This window comes from Bos mutus, chromosome 4 (genome assembly GCF_027580195.1).
Source record: "Bos mutus isolate GX-2022 chromosome 4, NWIPB_WYAK_1.1, whole genome shotgun sequence".
NCBI lineage: Eukaryota > Metazoa > Chordata > Mammalia > Artiodactyla > Bovidae > Bos > Bos mutus.
Window position 1 is genome coordinate 75,163,348 of NC_091620.1, and position 21,050 is coordinate 75,184,397.

Below are 21,050 nucleotides of genomic sequence, written 5' to 3' on the forward strand. Positions count from 1 at the left end.
ACAGAACTCCAAATAACTAGCACTCCTCTACCCCAACATCTTCAGGAACTTCTGAATCATTAGCAACTAAGAACAATATATTGTTTAAATATTCTAGAGAAAAGATTTTTGCTTTATAATTTAGTTGATTTTCTTATGTTTTCAAATAATATCAACTCCTTAATAAGTGCTAAGGGAAGTATAATAACATGGTTGGTTAATAATTAAATCTGTTGCAATAGTTTTTGGCTTTGGATTAATACTGATGATCCCTTGGTAACTATGCAGTTCAGGAATGAATATGGAACTTACTTCAATAAATAAACACATACAAATAAATAGTGAAGTGATTAAATAAATACTGTTGAGAACTCATACTTGAAACAAAGTAGAAGTCATTATTTTTCCAGAAACCTTCCCTGAAAAGACTATTCAGTATTTTTTTCAAGGTTTTTCTAGCTTTTACTTTGTTACCTTTTGGGGGCTTCTCTTCTTCCTAGAAATCCTAAAGATCTGGACAGCAAATCAGCTGAGTCTCTCATGCTAGATCTGAAATACCCTGACAAGTCTTAGTCGGCCGGGGAAACAGAGCCACGGCCAGTGCTGTGCTGTGGGTGTGGACGTGGAGTGGGGGACACGCGTGCTGCACGTGTGCAGGACTGTGCGGTGTGATCACGGCCTTCGGGACTACTTCCTCTGCCGTGGCTCGTTCCCTGTGGGCACTCACCCAGGGGTATAGCAGTCATTTTCCATTCTTAGTCCAATAGCGATAGCAAAGTTGGAACCAAAAACCAAACATCTGATAAGAAAGGAACAGAGAGATTACTTTAGTGATGCCTCTGGAATTCCAGAAAGTTAGACTGACAGAGGGACGTGCAGATCATCAGGATTAGTAGTAAGGAAAAAACTCACAGCTGGAACAGATTTTACCTTCTAAACATTAAAAAAAAAAAAAAAAGTTCTTGTGGCAACCAAGAACAGAAAGAGCTTAGAACAGGTTTTGCTGCATATAGTCCTCATAACTGAAAGAGAAGCACCTTAGATCCATGTTTAAAAGGCAGATCCAACTCTAAAACTAACAATTCCACTTTCTGTCCAGGCCTTCCCACCCAAGATAACATGAGTTGCTCACATACTTCCTATGTGATTCTTATTCTTGTCAGAGTTTGAGAACTGTTGGTCTCCAAAGAGCTTCTCAGCCCTGAATACTCTCAGAATCACCCAAACCTTCTCTCAGTAACCACTCATTGTGTGCTCAAACACTTCCAGTGATGGGGGCTCACAGCCTCCATAGCAGCGCAGCCCAGCTTTGGACAGCCTGACTCGTAGATGGGCTGTTGATTATATTGGATAAGAAACTGACCTTCTTAAGACTTCCACCCAGTCAAGCTGGTTCTACTCCTGATGGTGGATGATGCCTCACACACTTGGCAGCACACACAGCTTCCATCATTGCTTCTTCGCCTACAAGTCCTTAAAACCAAAATCCTTTGATGACATGGTTCAGTTACGACTCTTGCTGCAGAAAAGAAACGAATCCTGAGGAGCTTTGATGCTGATACACCCCTAAGTCAGGAAAGCTGAAAGTGTCAGTTTTAGATTTTAACGTCAGTTTGAAAGGTTAGAGGTCTATGTATATCAAAAGGCACACACACAATAACTTTTTCTTATCCCAGTAATGCCCCACAAAAATGAGAATCCAAAACAAGAAAAAAGACAATGCATGAAGATGCCTATTATTATTTATAAAAGCAAAAATCTAAAGCAATCTAAATTCTAAAAAACAGTGGAATATTTCAATAATAGTGTATTCCAGGTATAGCTTGATACTGAACAGTGCCCTGGAGGTGGATAGAGCTGAGTTTGAAAGTCAGTTTAGCCTTGACTGGTGACTTTGGAAGAGGTGCCTCACTTCTCAGTTTCAATGTTTCTTAATGAAAAAGGGGAAAATGTATGATTGAAATTTAATTAATTTAAAATGTTTAAAAGAATTAGCCATTTTACATTTTCTCAAGATAAAAAAACATTTTGCATTTAAAGAAGAGACTAAGTCTTATCTTGTGGGAGAGTCTCATGTCACCATTTTGAAATTCAGGGACACTCAGGTGGGCTTTGCAACCCAGCGATGGCAGCACACTATCACCCCCTGGTGGCAACACAGCTGAGGTGCAGGATCAACAGCTTGGAAGTAAAATAGCAGTATATACACACGTTGAGAGCATGAGATGGTTGGATGTCATCACCAACTCAATTGACATGAGTTTGAGTAAAGTCTGGGAGTTGGGGATGGACAGAGAGGCCTGGCATGCTGCAGTCCATGTGGTCGCAAAGAGTCAGACGCGACTGAGTGACTGAACTGAATTGAATACACAAGCTCTATAAGGAAAGGGCTTCCCTGGTGGCTCGGATGGTAAAGAATTGGCCTGCAATGCGGGAGACATAGGTTTGATCACTGGGTTGGGAAGATCCCCTGGAGAAGGGAATGGCTATCCACTCCAGTATTCTTGCCTGGAGAATTCAATGGACAGAGGAGCCTGGCAGGTGACAGTCCATGAGGTCGCACACTTTCTTTCTTTCTTTCTAAAAGGAAAGGTATAAGTATTCAAAACTCTGAAGAAATTCAGCTTCAGCCTACAGTCCACACAACTAACCTATAAAATTCTGTGTGGCGCACAGTTATTGCAAAAACCTTCAATTTACTTATTGCAAATATAGTTTCATAAAAACAAACCTGGTATGCATGTCTCTTTAGACCTTCTGGCTAGTGGGATCTTCTAATTAGATGGAACCAGTAAAGGCTGTATCAGTAATCCAGACAGGTACTGCTGCTGCTGCTGCTAAGTCACTTCAGTCGTGTCCGACTCTGTGCGACCCCATTGAGGGCAGCCCACCCAGCTCCCCCGTCCCCGGGATTCCCCAGGCAAGAACACCAGAGTGGGTTGCCATTTCCTTCTCCAGTGCATGAAAGTGAAAAGTGAAAGTGAAGTCGCTCAGTTGTGTCCGACTCTTAGCGACCCCATGGACTGTAGCCCACCAGGCTCCTCTGTCCATGGGATTTTCCAGGCAAGAGTATTGGAGTGGGGTGCCATTGCCTTCTCCAGACAGGTACTAGTTTCTTGTAAATAATATAAATAAAAAGCCCAGAGCCTGCCTGGAAGGAACCTGAGTCTGGAGGGGAGGTCGTGATCCCAAGCAGTTACAATGTGGTGAGAGAACTCCTTTGATGGGTGTGTGTACAGTGTTAGGGAGGACTGGAGAGGAAGCCCCTACATGAACCTGTGGGAGTCAGTAAAGCCATCACCAAGGATGGACTGAGAGCGCATCCTGAGAAGAGAAAGTAGAAAATTATTACGGTGCAAATACTTTACTTTTTTGTACTTTGTCAAAGTTGATTTTTTTTTTTTTTTTTTTTTTTGCAGCTTAGTGGAAGAAAAAAACCTCATACTAAAGGAATTTGAGAAGATACCTAAGCCAGGAGTAAGTCTTAGATGATCTAGACTTTGTTAAATACAGCTGGATTGAAACAACCTTTTTGATAAATATTAATGTTTATCACAGAAACCATATCCTGAAACATTTGAAAGACCCAGAAGTCTTAACTATGGATGATGATGAAAGCAATACCTGTATAACTTCTGCAGTAAGCATAAGTGTGCCTATTACAGGATTTAGCTACTTGGCATCTAATTTAGGTTGTGTTTGGTTGGACAATATCTGCTTTGTTTTCAGAAGAAAAAAGGATTCTATGGTTGGCACTTAAAAACATTATTTTTGCTATAGTTATTACTCTTTTAGCTTCCTGAATGTCTCAAGCTGACTATAAGAAATTTTTATACAGATGTATCACTTAGTAATTCATGCCTAACAAACTTCCCTAAAACGTACTAGTTTAAAACAACAGCCATTTCTCATTTTCAACAGTTGTGAATTCTTCTAGCCTGAGCTGGCTCAGTTGGGGTAGGATGGCTTCATTTGTATGTCAGTCATTTCGGTGTAGTTGGTCTAAGGTCACATGTCACTGGTTAGTCTCATGATGATGGAAGGGTTTCCGGTCTCAAGAAAGAGACAAATAGTCTCAAGAAAGGGCAAACCTCAACACAAGCAGGTTTTGAGCCTTTGCTTAAATCACTGTTGGTAACATCACATTGGTCCAAGCAAGTCATAGTGCCACATCTGGAATCAAGGGGCAGAGGTCCTCCTACATCTAAACATGACACAGCCATACTGCAAAGAGGTGTGCAAACAAGATTAGGAGGAATTATGTCCCTTTCTTTTGCAATCTATCATAGAAAGTAAATGGAAGAATCAGCACACATCACAGTAAATGGGACTGCACTACACCTTCTGAATGGTTTTATTAAAATATGTTGTTGGTGGTTTAATTCCAAGGCACAAAAACTTGTTAAACATAGAGTAAGATACTATTACACATGAGTATAAATATACATATTATATATGAATGTAAGAATGTATACATACGCATATATGTATATATTATATACTATCATATAAGTATTCCTAACCACCACAGAGATTCTATGGGAAAAAGTATTTTGAATTTTAGTTTCAGATCATAGGATCACTCACCAATTTTACCCTCCAGAACAGCAGTGGAAGAGAGCCATATGCAGAAAGGCCAGAGAAGGCTAAGTGGATCCTTCCCCTTAGTCATTAGTAACGTGTGGCCCTCCTGAGTGCAAGAAGGCTTCTCTCTCATAAGTTAAACACTTCTCAGATAATCAGTCACGGGAAACAGTCAAAGCCCTGTTAGGAGTCTGAGGCAGAGGGCATTTGAGGAGACTGTGCATGAGTTAGAGAAGTAGTATTAATGAGAGTGGAGGATTAAGGAATGTCAAGGACTAGAGACATTCCAAATATGAACTCCCTAATCTTTAATTCTCATGTGTGACTCAGACTAACCATAACCTAGATATTCAAACATTATTTGTATCTGATTTGTCAAATCACAAAGCTACTAAAAAAAAAGGCTGGAAATTTTTACTAATGCTTTTTGGTATCAAATAAACATTAACTCAAAAAAAGGAAACATTTAAAATGTAGGAAGACCGAAAAGAGCATTAATTAAAAAAAAAAGAGTTCAAATCTAATGTAAAACGTTTAACACATATAATTGCTATGCATTTATTGAAGAGGTCAGAAATCAAAAGTTGCATTTAACTCTGTAAGAAATCATTTATGAAGCTCAGAGCAAATATAATTAAAATGGTAAGTAAAATTTTTAATTTGATTTTTAGCCAAACAGATCCTTGCTCAGACTCTGTATAACCTGATGATTTTCATGCCTTTTAAAGGAAATGGAGAAGAAGATGAGACTATTGAGAGAAAGCACTGAAGAATTACGTAAGGAAGTAATGCAGAAGAAATTAGAAATTAAAAATTTACGGGAAGATTTGACATCTAAGCAAAAGCAATTACTAAAGGAGCAGAAGGAGCTAGAAGAACTGCTTGAGTATCAGGTCACCTTAAAGGTGTGCTGCTTCACTCGCACATATGTAAACACTGATCTGCAAGGACATAAAAACGCATGGGTGTCATTACACTTTTTGCATTGACTACATAGGTTTGACAAAAACCCAGACACACAAACTGAAATGTTATGCAGTTGTGATTGATCCTATCAGACTAAACCTGGGCTCTGGGGATTCACAAAAGATTTTTGAATATTCAGTAGCATCACTCTAAGTTGGAGCTCTGACTGGGAGAAAAGGTCTCTCTAGACCTCGTCAAGCATTTTCCAATATTAGAAAGCAGTGTCACAAACACAATCACTTCCTTCAAGAGCAACCAAATGTCCTAACCTCTTTACATATTGTTACTACTTTATCCTTGTCTGCCTGTTTGATTCCACTTCACTTCCCTCTCACTGTGAACATTATACAAGACCCACATTTATGTTTTCAGTTCAGTTCAGTCTCTCAGTCGTGCCTGACTCTTTCCTAAAACATATTTGTGTTTTAAGAAATAATTAAAATTCATTTCATTTTGAAATATTTTGCAACAGGTCTTGAAACAATTTAAGTAACCAGAGTTATTTTTTAAAGCAACACATCTGAGATGCCTTGGCTTAGAATTAGGATTCACTCTGACCTCCTTAAGAGATGAAGCAGTCAGCCGAGACATATCCAGCTGCCACCTAGAACATGGACACTGAGCCGAGATGGATTTACAAGGAACCCAGTGAAGCTAAAGCTTCAGCCCCTCACATGCATTAAGCGCCTCCAAGGCCCTGAACCTAATTTAGCATTTGTAACTTGTGATTCTTTCTCTTAAAAAGAACTGTACAGTCCCAAACTATACAAGTTTTAGCCTCACAAAATTTAGATCTGCTCAAGACTGAGCAAGACCCCAGAAATATACCACACTGCAGGGATGTCTTCAAGCCCCTGTGCTACCCCAGGACCCAAAGTCCAGCATGATCCTCAGGTGGGAAGGGGCTCTTTCACAACCCCTGCCATGTATGTACATACCATTCTTGAGGCTAAAAGTGAATCTTCTGTGAATCCACAGAGCATAGTGCAAAGCGGTGTTAGACAAAGTTAACTTCTGATCTTGGCCTGGCTGCTTAGAAGTTATGTGACTTTGGGAAAATCATTTACCTTCTCTTAGCCTCAGCCTTAGAGATTAAGATGCATATTCAGGGAGGTAAAGCTCTAAGGAGAATCCCATAGGTGAGTGAGGGAAACAGGACAGAGCTGCGGAAGAAGTCAGGCCAAAATATGATTTCAGGAGACCCCTAGTTTCAATCTGATCCCATGGGAAACTCAGATCATGAATCGCACCACAGAAGTTGTTCCACCCTGAGTCGGGGGTGGGCTGCTGTACCTCCACATCAGTCACAGCCTGTGCCCCTCTTCCTTCCATCTCCCTACTCACCCACCCGCCGCCAAGGCAACTCTGCACAGCCATGGCACTCTGTGGAGAGAACAAGCATAAGCTGTTGCTGCTGCTGCTGCTAAGTCGCTTCAGTCGTGTCCGACTCTGTGCGACCCCATAGACAGCAGCCCACCAGGCTCTGCCGTCCCTGGGATTCTCCAGGCAAGAACACTGGAGTGGGTTGCCATTTCCTTCTCCATTGCGTGAAAGTGAAAAGTGAAAGTGAAGTCACCCAGTTGCGACCGACTGGTGGTGACCCCATGGACTGTAGCCCACCAGGCTCCTCCATCCATGGGATTTTCTAGGCAAGAGTACTGGAGTGGCTTGCCATTGCCTTCTCCAGCCTTCAAAACCTCTGAGGGATGGGTGTGTCTCCATAAAGAGAACCTGGGCAGAGCACCCACACCATTCGATACTGTCAGTTAGCTCCTCTTTCAAATGGTAACCACGACCATCTGAAAGGTCATTATGAGAATTAAATGGAATAATTAAAGCACACTGTAGGGTACAGGACAGATAATAAAAATTCTACACCTTGTAGCTCCTTTCTCTCTCTATTTAATTTGCTTAACTGCTTCTCATCTAAGAGTACATAATTTAACACGGCTCCATTTCTTTACTAGGATGAAGTGGTCCACCATCAATCCATCCCTGTACAAATTGGAAAAGAGATAGAAAAAACAACACGCAAAAAAGTGTATGGTTTAATGTTTTTTATTTTCTATCCCTCCGGCCCACACTTCCCCAAGTTATGTGTGCATGCTAAAACAAGAATATTAGCCACTGAGTATATCAAATTACTGCGGTAATTTTAGAAATATCTGCATTTGGCTCTCTCTAGGTTGTACACATTAAGTTCTTTAAAAGAATGTAGTGCAGCCCATTACTGTCATTCCTAACACTTATTTATGTCTTAATTTTAGGACAATATTCTCTTTCTAATATATAAATCTTGTCTCTATGGAGAGTAACTGACTTTAATAGAACTGCATATGGAATCAGTTGTTTGAACTGTGTAGAATTTCATGGCCTAGATATGTCAGCCAGCCAGATGCCTGAAACCCAAAAAACAGTAATTCTTCACTTGTCAGCTATCTGTGTGCATAAGCCCCTACACATTTAAAGTAGATTGGAGGCAGAAATCACAGAGAAAATTCTCAAAGTTTAGAGGAACCAAAAAAGATATATAAGTGGAGATACAGAAGTCTGGAGAAGAGGGGAAAGAAGAGACAGACAGTAGTAGTGGTTCTAAAACCCAAGCCCCACCAGTACCAATGCTGAGAAGTTTAGGTCAGTTCAGAGGATGAGGGTTGAATCCCAAGAGATGGTAGCGCTGGGAACCTGGGGAGAAAGTAGGGAAGCTGGACAAATGCTTACCCTCAGTGACACTCAGTGGAGATACCCCCTCAGTCCCACTCATCTGTGGTCTTCATCTCACTTCTGAATTTATGACTAGACCTTCTGTTGCCTGGTTAGAAAGTACAAACAGGCGAAGACATCCAGGGCTCAAAATAAGGCAAATGTGTATGCGTGAATGTGTTGTGTACATACATATATATGTGCGTATGTATCCCCACAGAGAAATGGAAAAGAAAAAACTTGTCTTGGAATATGAACTCAAAGAGCTAAATGATTCCCTAAAGAAAGTCGAAACCAAAATTAACGCTGTAAAGGAAGAGAAGGAGGATGTAATAAAGGAAGTTGAAGGCAAACGGGCCTTACTCGAAATTAAAGAGCGAGAATACAACCAATTGGTCAAGCTATTAGAATTAACTAGAGAGAATGAAGCAAGTTCACTAACTGAAAGGTTTGTTATGTTAATGTGTTTTGTCATCTAAATATTTCTTTGATTTCTATTTTAAGATTCAAAATAATCTCAAACAGATTTATATTCACTTAGTAAACATTTTTATAGAATTTTAGATCATTTTACCATTAATAAAAATATATTATTAAATCATTTCAAAGTATTTTTCTATCCTTTATTCTTCATTGTCCTCAATTTCTTGTGACCAAATCTTAAGGACACAATTTATTGTATTTTTTTTTAAGTTTATCTAATGTACCTCTGGAAAATTGTATCACTGGAGTGTGCTATAATTGAAGGATTTTTTTTTTTCCCTGTAGATTACAGCATTTCTGAAGTAATCATGATATTTTTCCTAAAAGGAGCAATATCATGATGTGAGTCTCTAGCAGAGTGTTAATTCCCATTTTTAAGTAAAATTTCAGAGAAACTAGGAACTTCTGTCTCTGCCAATTTGCTCTTCCATTTGGGTTGTTATGACTGTGACACTGACAAGAACTTGCAAACCACATTGCTTTTGGCATTACTTAAAATTTGATTCTAACATGAAAATAGTTCTGTACATATCTGCTGACCATGCTTCCTTGAAAAAGGGCAGTTGATGACAAATCACTTTCATATTCTCTTTTTACCTGGAACAGAGGGATCTTGGATCTCAATTTACGAAACTGTCTTATTGACAAGCATAACTACCACGATGAACTTTCTCGTAAGCAGAGAGAGAAAGAACGAGATTTTCGAAATTTAAAAAAAATGGAGCTACTCTTGAAAGTGTCCTGGGATGCACTCAATCAAACTCAAGCACTGCATCAGAGGCTTCTGTTAGAGGTGGGTGCTGAACACTGCTGTCTGGTTTGCAAGCTCAGTGCCATCTTTTTGGTTTTTTGGTTTGCTCTTTTTTCCCTTTGGGACGCACTGGTGCAGCTTGTGGGATCTTAGTTCCCTGACCAGGGATTGAATCCAGGCCCTCAGCAGTGAGAGCACAAAGTTCTAACCATAGACAGCCAGGAAATTCCCTCAGTACCATCTTTTTGAAGCAAAAATATTTCAAGAACTTGTTTTTGCTGTCAATAGGGAAAGAGGGAAAGGAAAAGAACAGATAAAAGATAGCTTTAAAATGCATAAAATCTGTTATAGAGGCCCAGTCGTACAGTATGTTTCAATCTTTTTGTTATCCCAAGATTAGAGAAATGTCTTATTGGGATCACGCATCAGCCTGGCCATGGGAGGCAGTTAGGACATCCAGTTCTGGAAGAGCTAATGGGTTCACTTCAGGGTAGAACTAAGTGAACCACTATGTTTGAAAGAGTTCAAAGAGTCAGATCCAGAATGCTGTTACTGAGACTACAAAAGTCAGAAACAAGACCAGATCATGTGAATACAGATAGACAGCCAGCCTGCACCTCCAGTTAGCCAACGCCCATCAGAACCCAGTGTCAGCTTCCTGAATAATTTTGTGTGTATCAGAGGTATACTACAGCTAGAGAATGTTCATTATAGCTATTACCTTCTTACTACCTCTATGCTCCCATATAGAGGGATTTTGGTCCCATTGTCTCTGATTCCCTCCTCTTTCACACGGACCAAGCACTGCTGAAAGGCAGTGAATCATAAAAAGGACTGCGTCCCTATGCCTAGGCCTCGGCCAGTGCCTCCTTTGGTGAAAAAGAGATCGGTCTCTGAGATGAAGCAGCTGGGGGTACAAAAATCATACCTGTTCTCTTCAGGATTGTCATGGTCCATGACCTTATAGAGGTTCATGACCTCAGAAACTTAAAACAGGAGTTTCCAACTATGGTTCAGTTCAGTTCAGTCGCTCAGTCGTGTCTGACTCTTTGTGACCCCATGAATCGCAGCACGCCAGGCCTCCCTGTCCATCACCAACTCCCGGAGTTCACCCAAACTCATGTGCATCGAGTCAGTGATGCCATCCAGCCATCTCATCCTCTGTCGTCCCCTTCTCCTCCTGCCCCCAATCCCTCCCAGCATCAGAGTCTTTTCCAATGAGTCAACCCTTCGCATGAGGTGGCCAAAGTACTGGACTTTCAGCTTTAGCATCATTACTTCCAAGGAAATCCCAGGGCTGATCTCCTTCAGAATGGACTGGTTGGATCTCCTTGCAGTCCAAGGGACTCTCAAGAGTCTTCTCCAACACCACAGTTCAAAAACATCAATTCTTTGGCGCTCAGCCTTCTTCACAGTCCAACTCTCACATCCATCCATGACCACAGGAAAAACCATAGCCTTGACTAGACGAACCTTTGTTAGCAAAGTAACGTCTCTGCTTTTGAATATGCAGTCCCTGGGGTTGCAAAAAGTCAGATACGACCTAGCATGCTCAGATATATTTGGGCTTATGGCCGCTGTATTACTATTGCTTTTTCTCTGTCTTATCTATCTTTTATACCATTTTTTCTGTCTTTTCTTCTTTCAAATTAATCAAAAAGATGAATTTTTCTATTTTCCCCATTTTTTATATGCATTAGTTTTGCACTCTCTTTTCAGTCTTTCAGTGGCTACCCTTAAGATTACATCATTCATCCTTATTAGAGTCCAATATAAATTCTTTTATCCTAGATAATGTTAGAACCTTTGAAAACTCTAGATCTTTGCAACTCTTATACCTTCAAGTGTATTTTTTAATCCAACTTTTCAAGTTATTTTTACTCAAAGTACTGGCTTACTGCAAGCCATTCCATCTTAGCCCAAAGCCTTGCACATTAGAAAGTTAAGTTGGAACTTTGGATAAACACAGAATTTCTGGTACTCCACTTCACTCACAATGAGATCTACAGTGATAAGCAGTTAAAATATTTATTCCAAGAATTGGTAGAAACCTAGATGTGGTGAATAGAAGGCTCTTAAGACCAGTAAATGTTGCTTTTATTAATAAAACAATCCTTGTTTATTAAGCAAATAACCATAGTAAGATTTCTTTAAACAATAATAGGACAAAAATTATCATTGCTTTTAGTAATCTACTATGGTGATTCCAGTAGTAAGTGAAGTTAGTCTATTAAATGTGTTGCTAATGCTGACTCAACAAAATATTCTCCTTAAAAGTGGAAAGAAAGATAAGTTGAATGGGAGCAGTAAGATAGCTTGTCACGTAGAGAAATATCTATTGGTGATCTCAAAAGCAGTTATAAGCTGATAACAGTCACAATATTGGTTCTAAAACATGACAAATACTAAACAGAATTAAGTTTGTCTTTATCAGAAAATTTAAAATAGAAGGGTACATAAACAGAATATAAAATGTAACTCTGCCATTTCTACTTCCAGTTAAGACATAAAGCATTGGAGTGGACCATGGTTCCTGTCATAAGAACCAGAAAAAAATTAATAAACTAAAAATCACATATTTTTAAAAGATGTATGAGAGTTGTAGAAGTAAATTCTGTAACGGTATAAACACTTCCTAGATGAACAGATACAGGTAGCCTTTTTCCTCCCTGAAGCATTTGCCAAGTCTAGGCATGAGCAGGAAGAAGGCGGGCCTGCCAAGAAGGAGCAAAGCTGGAGGCATAATCCTCCCAGACTTTAGACAATATTATAAAGATACAGTAATCAAAATAACAGAGTACTGGTACAAAAACATATAGATCAATGCAACAGAATAGAGACCCCAGAAATAAATCCACACATCTATGGTCAGTTCATCTTGGGCAAAGGAGGCAAGAATATACAATGGAGAAAAGACAGTCTCTTCAGTAAGCTGTGTTGGGGAAGGTGAACACAACCTCATAAAAATTCATGAAGTTATAAGAGAACACTGCCTGACACCACACACAAAAATAAACTAAAGTGACTTAAAGACTTACATATAAGATGCAAAACCATAAAACTGCCAGAAGAAAACAAAGGCAAAACATTCTCTGACATAAACTATACCAATATTTTCTTATGTCAGTTAACCAAGGCAACAGAAATAAAAGCAAAAGTAGAAACAGGATACCTAATCAAACATATTGGAGAAGGAAATGGCGACCCACTCCAATATTCTTGCCTGGAGAATGCCATGGACAGAGAAGCCTCGCAGGCTATAGTCCATGGGGTTGCAAGAGTTGGACACGACTTAGCGACTAAACCAATCAAACATATAAGCTTTTGCACAGCAAAGGAAACCATAAACAAAATGAAAAGACAACCAATGGACTGGGAGAAAATACAGGCAAATATCACTTCTATGTGGAATCCAAAAAAATGACACAAATGAATTTATCTATGAAATAGGACCACAGACATTGAGAACAGATCTGTGGTTGCCAAAAGGGAGAGGAGGTGGAGGAGGAATGCAGTGGGAATGTGGGGTTAGCAGATGCAAACTATTATATATAGAATAGATAAACAATAAAGTCCTACTGTATAGCACAGGGAACCATATTCGGTATTCTGTGATAACCATAATGGAAAAGAATATTCAAAAAGAATGTCTCTCTATATATCTGAACTCCTTTGCTGTATAGCAGAAATTAACGTAACACTGTAAATTAACTATACTTTAAAATGAAATATATCCAAAATAAATAATGAGTTATGTGAAAACTGTAAAAAAAATAATAAAGCGACATACATATACATCTTAAACTGAATTCTGAAGTCTATAATTAGAATTTCTTCTCTGTTTGGTTCATCACTTTGCCAATACTTTGTCCTTATTACAGTCTTTTCCTTCAAAGAAATGCAAATAAGATTCTTGGCTTTTAATTAAGAAAAGCCTTAAGTGCCATATTACCTATATTACTAAAGTACAATGGGCTCTGTTTCTGTATGTTGAAATACAGTTGATCATGCAGTTTCATGAAATATGTATGATTTTTATTGGGAAACAGTGTCAGACTTTATTTTTCTGGGCTCCAAAATCACTACAGATGTTGACTGCAGCCATGAAATTAAAAGACGCTTACTCCTTGGAAGGAAAGTTATGACCAACCTAGACAGCATATTCAAAAGCAGAGACATTACTTTGCCAACAAAGGTTCGTCTAGTCAAGGCTATGGTTTTTCCTGTGGTCATGTATGGATGTGAGAGTTGGACTGTGAAGAAGGCTGAGTGCCGAAGAATTGATGCTTTTGAACTGTGGTGTTGGAGAAGACTCTTGAGAGTCCCTTGGACTGCAAGGAGATCCAACCAGTCCATTCTGAAGGAGATCAGCCCTGGGATTTCCTTGGAAGGAATGATGCTAAAGCTGAAACTCCAGTACTTTGGCCACCTCATGCGAAGAGTTGACTCATTGGAAAAGACTCTGATGCTGGGAGGGATTGGGGGCAGGAGGAGAAGGGGACGACAGAGGATGAGATGGCTGGATGGCATCGCTGACTCGATGGACATGAGTCTCAGTGAACTCCAGGAGTTGGTGATGGACAGGGAGGCCTGGCGTGCTGCGATTCATGGGGTCGCAAAGAGTCAGACACGACTGAGTGACTGATCTGATCTGAAAAAAAGAAAAAGACCAGCCTGCCATAAGGAGAGAGACTTTGCTAGGGTTAGGGAAAACCATGACAAATTGAAATGTAGAAAATTTCTTAAAGGTATCACACTTTCAGGAAATCAAACTACACATTAAAGTACACTTCTGATATTTTTTAAATTTTATTTTATTTTTAAACTTTACAAATTGTGTTAGTTTTGCCAAATATCAAAATGAATCCACCACAGGTATACATGTGTTCCCCATCCTGAACCCTCCTCCCTCCTCCCTCCCCATACCCTCCCTCTGGGTTGTCCCAGGGCACCAGCCCCAAGCATCCAGTATCGTGCATCGAACCTGGACTGGCAACTCGTTTCATACATGATATTATACATGTTTCAATGCCATTCTCCCAAATCTTCCCACCCTCTCCCTCTGCAACAGAGTCCATAAGACTGTTCTATACATCAGTGTCTCTCTTGCTGTCTCGTACACAGGGTTATTGTTAGCATCTTTCTAAATTCCATATATATGCGTTAGTATACTGTATTGGTGTTTTTCTTTCTGGCTTATTTCACTCTGTATAATAGGCTCCAGTTTCATCCACTTCATTAGAACTGATTCAAATGTATTCTTTTTAATGGCTGAGTAATATTCCATTGTGTATATGTACCACAGCTTTCTTATCCATTCATCTGCTGATGGACATCTAGGTTGCTTCCATGCCCTGGCTATTATAAACAGTGCTGCGATGAACATTGGGGTACACGTGTTTCTTTCCCTTCTGGTTTCCTCAGTGTGTATGCCCAGCAGTGGGATTGCTGGATCATAAGGCAGTTCTATTTCCAGTTTTTTAAGGAATCTCCACACTGTTCTCCATAGTGGCTGTACTCGTTTGCATTCCCACCAACAGTGTAAGAGGGTTCCCTTTTCTCCACACCCTCTCCAGCATTTATTGCTTGTAGACTTTTGGATCGCAGCCATTCTGACTGGTGTGAAATGGTACCTCATAGTGGTTTTGATTTGCCCATCTCTGATAATGAGTGATGTTGAGCATCTTTTCATGTGTTTGTTAGCCATCTGTATGTCTTCTTTGGAGAAATCTCTATTTAGTTCTTTGGCCCATTTTTAGCTCTATTGACTTCCGTTGAGGTATGGAAGAGGAATAAAACCCCATATCTACATTCTAACACAGTCCTCTCAGTGACTCTGGGGATTTTGCTTTGACATTCACTGTCATGTTTTAAGGGTTGGAATATTATGTCTGTAGGGTTATTTTCTTTCAAAATAAAAACATACTCAAGATTGTGACAACAACAAAATCCTCTAACCAAGTAACTATGTCATTTTCTGTATGTACACATCAAGTCGTGTACCACACAGGTCATCAGTCCCAAGGAAGCAGAATGCCATGCACCACTCACCTACCTTGAAGAGGGGGCCCATTGCACCTTGGTGTTGGAGTCACCGAGGAGAACACACCAGTCAAGCACTGGATGGAACAACGCTACCTACACAAAGAAGAGGCAGAGGAAGATCAGCTTCAGTAGTGACCTTTGGTCCCCAGTGGCCAGCTGTCTCTCCTGATGGCCAACTCAGGGTGACTGGCCTACGCTCACGATTGTCTTAAACTATGGTGAAAGGAACCTTGATCCTTCTTGTGGAGTCTGAAACGCTGAAAGCTGGCGGTGTGCCTGAGGGCCACTGACACACAGGCTTAAGCAGAACCAAGGAGTTCTCATTGTGTCTGAAACAGGGAAAGATATTCCCACACAAAGTGATAAACCCAGTACAGGCTGTGTGGATTCCCTATCTCTTCATAAGGAAGAGTTCTAGGGCCAAAGCCCATTCTTTTGTAGCTAAGTGGGGGTGAAAAGGCTGCAGGCAGGAGACTGCTTTTTCTAACAGCTCTTTTCCTTTATTTGTAGTTTTATAGAAGATTGATCTCTCTCTGCTCTTAGAAGTGATTCTGCATTTCTCTTAGTGACTCCCTTCCAGTGTTCAAGGCAATTGTGACAACTTAACTATATGGAGGAGAGCATCAGTTTTGAGTCAGGCAGAGTCAGGTTTAAATCCTAGATTCATTGAACAGCTGCTGCTGTTTGGCATTTTCAACCTTTGAACTGGGATTATTGCAAGGAATAAAGTGATTGCAGATGTGAAAGTATGTGGTTCCAAGAAGATGGTACCAAGAAACAACTGTTGCTTTTCTTCCTGTATATATATAAACTTTTTCAAAGGCTAAAGAAAATTTTATAATCAGAATAAGACTTTGAATATGGCTATTTCATTCCAATGGTGAGGATGGCACGTTCAGGCCCTACTGATAACCCTCAGGAAAGCCTTTCAGTATCCACTCTGCATCATCTGAATGACTGCCACTGCCACCAGCTATTCTCCCTTTGTTCTATTTTTTCCAGGTTCAATCTACTCTCCATTTTGCTACTAATATTCTTAAATGAAAAAAATAAAATTGAAAAAAATCTTAAATGATACTTTCATGTGTCACCTGCTCAAGACATTCAATGTTCTTTATTTTATATAATCATGGGATGAAAGAACTGAGAGGAATTGTAAAGATCATATGGTCCAAGGAAGGCAAGTGCCAATTCTCCTCAGCTGGTGGTAGCCCCCTGTAGTGAACATTTTGCAAAGGATTCTGAGACTCAGCACTGACTTCTCAGCTCTGGAGTTGATTAGTGATGTCTGCCTCAGGTATAGAAAGGTAGATGACAGCACATACACCATTTATTTCCTATTCTTAATTAAGTCCTCTTCCTTTAGCTAATTCTTATGATCCATCTTCATCATTTAAGTAATATGTGAATAATGCTACTCCTTTATTTTTCAGTTTTAGACCTGATTATTTTTCTTCTCATTATAAACGATGAGGATTAAGCTTATTTTACACCCTGTCCATTGAACATACCTATTTCTTGCCCCTCCATATACTAAATAGGTTTATGCTATAATTTTAACAATTTTGAAGTTTCATATTTGCATTATTATGAGTAAATGTTATTCACACGTGAGTCACATTAGATAATTACTTACAAAATTGTATTCCCCAATATTTATACACCTTGTGTTTTTATTTGTAGTTTTCTGTGTACTTATCATTAGTTCAACCCCAAACTGTCCTGTTAGTGTGTAAATTTCCTCTCAGCATGTTAAAACACATTTGGTAGTCTATTCATTTAATCTTCTTATGGAAATAACTTCTGAGACTTTTCAGTAATCTCTAGCCAAAAGCCAGTAGGAACACATGTATGGTTGAATGAGTTGAGTTTACTACTCATTGCAGCAAGGGAAAGTACACACCAGGCGGAATAGTAGGGTACCTCAGTGTAGCCTATTAGAAAGGACACGTAGGTTTGGGGCTGGTGCTGTGTGTTTTGGGGGATAGTTTAAGAAAACAGGACTTTGCCTTAGATTTGAATATTGTCAGAAAGTGAGGGTAATCCTATGATTGAGTACCTTAATAAATTTTATGGCAGAAAGAGAAAAGACTAGATTGAGGCTAGAGCTATAATAGGCAAGGAAGATGGGAATACATGATATTTTGTGGCTTGGACAATGTTCTTGTTTGTATCTGTGACCAAAGACAAATACAAAGTGGTCTTGTTTTTGTCTATGATCATACTCCAGTACTCTTGCCTGGAAAATCCCATGGACGGAGGAGCCTGGTGGGCTGAAGTCCATGGGGTCGCTAAGAGTCCGACACGACTCAGCGACTTCACTTTCACTTTTCACTTTCATGCACTGGAGAAGGAAATGGCAACCCACTCCAGTGTTCTTGCCTGGAGAATCCCAGGGACAGGGGAGCCTGATGGGCTGCCATCTCTGGGGTCGCACAGAGTCGGACACGACTGAAGCGACTTAGCAGCAGCAGCATAGAATGGTCTTGTCTGATGGTGATTTTCTGTGAAATTGTGTTCAACAGAACACCAGGCCCAGCTGTGAGTGCCAGGTCAACTGCCAGATATCAGAAGCTGCTTTTCTCTTCTAAGCTTTCCGATCTGTTGCAAATTGGGTCTCACTTCTCTACATGTACACTCCCCAGCTTAGGAGCCTTACTCCACCATCTCGGTGACTCCCTCTCTCTCTCTCTCTCCTATGTTGGATCCCGTATTCCACGAGTCTCTTCTCTTTCTCTTTTGACTTACTCTCTTTTTGTGGGAAGGGGATATTGTCCACCTTTCCTTGAGAAAAGGTGAATGGAAAGTAATCTTTTAAGACTGGTGTGTCAGAAAATGCATTGTCAGAACACCTTGCATATCAGGAAATATTTTATCCTCACTTTAGCTTAACAGATAATTAATAATTTTACTGGATATGACATTTTGATTGGAAATTATTTTTCCTCATAATGAAGATACAGATCAATTGTTTTTTATCGCACTACTAAGACACTTGGTGCCATTCTCATGCTTGATTCTTTGTTTGAAACCAGTTTTTCCTTTTTTCCATGCTGAAAACTTGTAGGATTTTTTATTGCCTCCCGAAATTTAAAATTTCACAATGTAGTTCCCACTTGTGAGGCTCCTATTTTTAGCCATCATACTGGACATAGAGTGGGTTCTTTGCATAGAGAGACTTAACGTTTTTCATCTCTGAAACACCATCTTAAATAATTTCTCCAAGTTTGTCCACTTTTATTTTACTATTCTCTTTCTGGGACTTCTATTATCCAGATGTTAGACCTTCTCAAAGAATCTTTTTAATTTTCTTGTCTTTTTTTTTCCTCATATTTTCCATTGTTTTGTTTTTCTGGCTTGCTACAAGGGAAATTTCCTCCACTTTTTCTTCCATTCTGTTATATTTTAAATTTCCATGAGCTATTTTTCTCCTAACACTTATTTTTTATTGTACCCTTATGCATACTACATATCATTTTTTAATCTCACCAAAGATATTAATAATAGCTTTTTTTCTTTTCTCTGCAAGTTACATTTTTCTGTTTTTGTGTGTGTGTGTTTTGTGTTGTTTATTTTTTCTCTTTCTTACTAGAAATTTTTCTCATCTATCTGGTAATCCTTAGCTATCAAGTTACATTTGAGAGTGAGAGTACTATAAAGCTAACTGCACGCTGTTTCTGATGATGAGGTTTGCCACTATAGACTTATCTCACTTGACACAAATATATAATGGATTTCTTCTGACCAAAGAAGAAATTGTGGTAGAATGCTCACAAGTTGTTAGTATTTTAGTAAAGAAATGCTATTTATATTGGACTACTTCTAGCTATTTATTAAGTCCATAAAATAACACTCATATAGCATTAGAAATGAAAATAAAAGTCTTTTTCCTTCCCTGATTTCAAGAAAAGCCTATGCTTTTGTTCTAGTTCAGTTTCAGGGAGAGACTAACTTCCTCTTTGAACTTATGACTTATAATTAGCCCAGCCATGGTGCTACACTGCCTGGCAGTACTTGAAAATAGGAGTGGGTCAGGCCAGTCACTCCCAGCCTGAACATTTCAGACTTGCAAGCATTCTAAAAACAGAAAAGATAAAAGATAAGCAAGAAGGGGTCAGGCTATTCTTCAAAATTTGTTTCCCCCTAGGGACAACTGTTTGATTCTCTTAGGCCTTTGACTGTAGAGACTCTCCCAGAATTCCACAGACCTCATGAAAATTTGAAATATTTTAGAAAAACAACAGAGCCTTAAAGAAACTGAAGTTCACTGATACAAAGTAACTGGGATGTTTACAACAACAGAATATGCCTAATTTCTTAATTTCATGAAAGTAAATGTTTGTTCATGTATTAAAAATGTTAGGAAAAACAGACACCAAACTATTAATGCTGCCTCCTGATGAGTAGCATCTGAATGTGGAAGTGGGGAGTGAAGATGTTTAATTTCTTACTTTACCTACTTTTTTCATTTTTTTGTTATAATAAACACACAGTTTTTAAAAATATATCAAATGCTACTCTATAAAAATCAAATAAATAACTAAAATGAATAAGCTTACAAAACATACTATATATACAGCTTGCCGGCTCGAAAATAATGGTCTATTACTTTACCTCGGTATTAGAACTTTGATACTTGGTCAGTTTTTCTCTTCTCCATTAGTGGGAACTTCAGCTTAACTCTAGCCTATTCCCAGATTACCTTAGGAAGATTTCCTTTGGAAGAGATGTATCAATCAGGTTTTTAATTTGGCTTCAAGAAGTAATAGACACTCAGTTACAGTGGCTTAAGTAAATACGGGTTGCTTCATTCAAATAATAAAAAAATTCAAAGATAGGCACACACCAAGCAGTTTCACATAATGGAAAGTCCAGAGCCTCTGAGCTTTGTCGTCTGTCATCTATAATATGCATGTTTTTTCTCCAAGGTTACAAAATGGCCATTAAGCCTCTGGGCATAAGATCATACAGAAGTGAGGAAGGGCAGAGAGCGAAATGCATATGGCAGCTGACCTGGCTGACACTGTCTTTCTAAAACAGTCACCTTTCCAGGAGCCCCTCCAGTTACATTTTATTGGCCCACCCTGGCTCTTATCATCACCCCCAACTTTGAAGGAGTTTGAAGATTTTTGGATACACCGCAGCTCTGAACAAAACTGGGGTTCTGTTAGTAATGTCAAAGTGGAGGACAGATATTGGCTAGGCAGCCAGGAAGGAAAAGGCAGAAGGAAATGGCAACACACTCCAGTATTCTTGCCTGGAGAATCCCAGGGACAGAGGAGCCTAGTGGGCTGCCGTCTATGGGATCGCACAGAGTTGGACACGACTGAAGCGACTTAGCAGCAGCAGCAGGCAGCCAGGAAGCTCTGCTACCAATGCCTCACCTTATTACCTCTTTCACAAAGCACACGTAATTCCCTCCTGAAACTGGAGGGCTGGGTTTGTGGAGAATTGAGAAAATGTCAAAAAACAGTTATGCAGAGTTCAAAAATGAGTATCATTCACTGTAGTATTGTTTGTAATTTAAAACATTGGAAAA

General features: G+C 39.5%; 1 protein-coding gene across 1 annotated transcript in view; it reads left to right on the forward strand.

The window, feature by feature from the left end:
- CCDC146 (coiled-coil domain containing 146) overlaps positions 1-21,050 on the forward strand; it is a 139,275-nt gene that overhangs the window by 97,991 nt on the left and 20,234 nt on the right. The window contains exons 5-9 of the mRNA XM_005895256.2: positions 3,399-3,456; positions 5,292-5,468; positions 7,497-7,570; positions 8,453-8,680; positions 9,322-9,508. Of these exons, the coding sequence (XP_005895318.1) occupies positions 3,399-3,456; positions 5,292-5,468; positions 7,497-7,570; positions 8,453-8,680; positions 9,322-9,508 (724 nt within the window). The remainder of the gene's footprint in view (positions 1-3,398; positions 3,457-5,291; positions 5,469-7,496; positions 7,571-8,452; positions 8,681-9,321; positions 9,509-21,050) is intronic.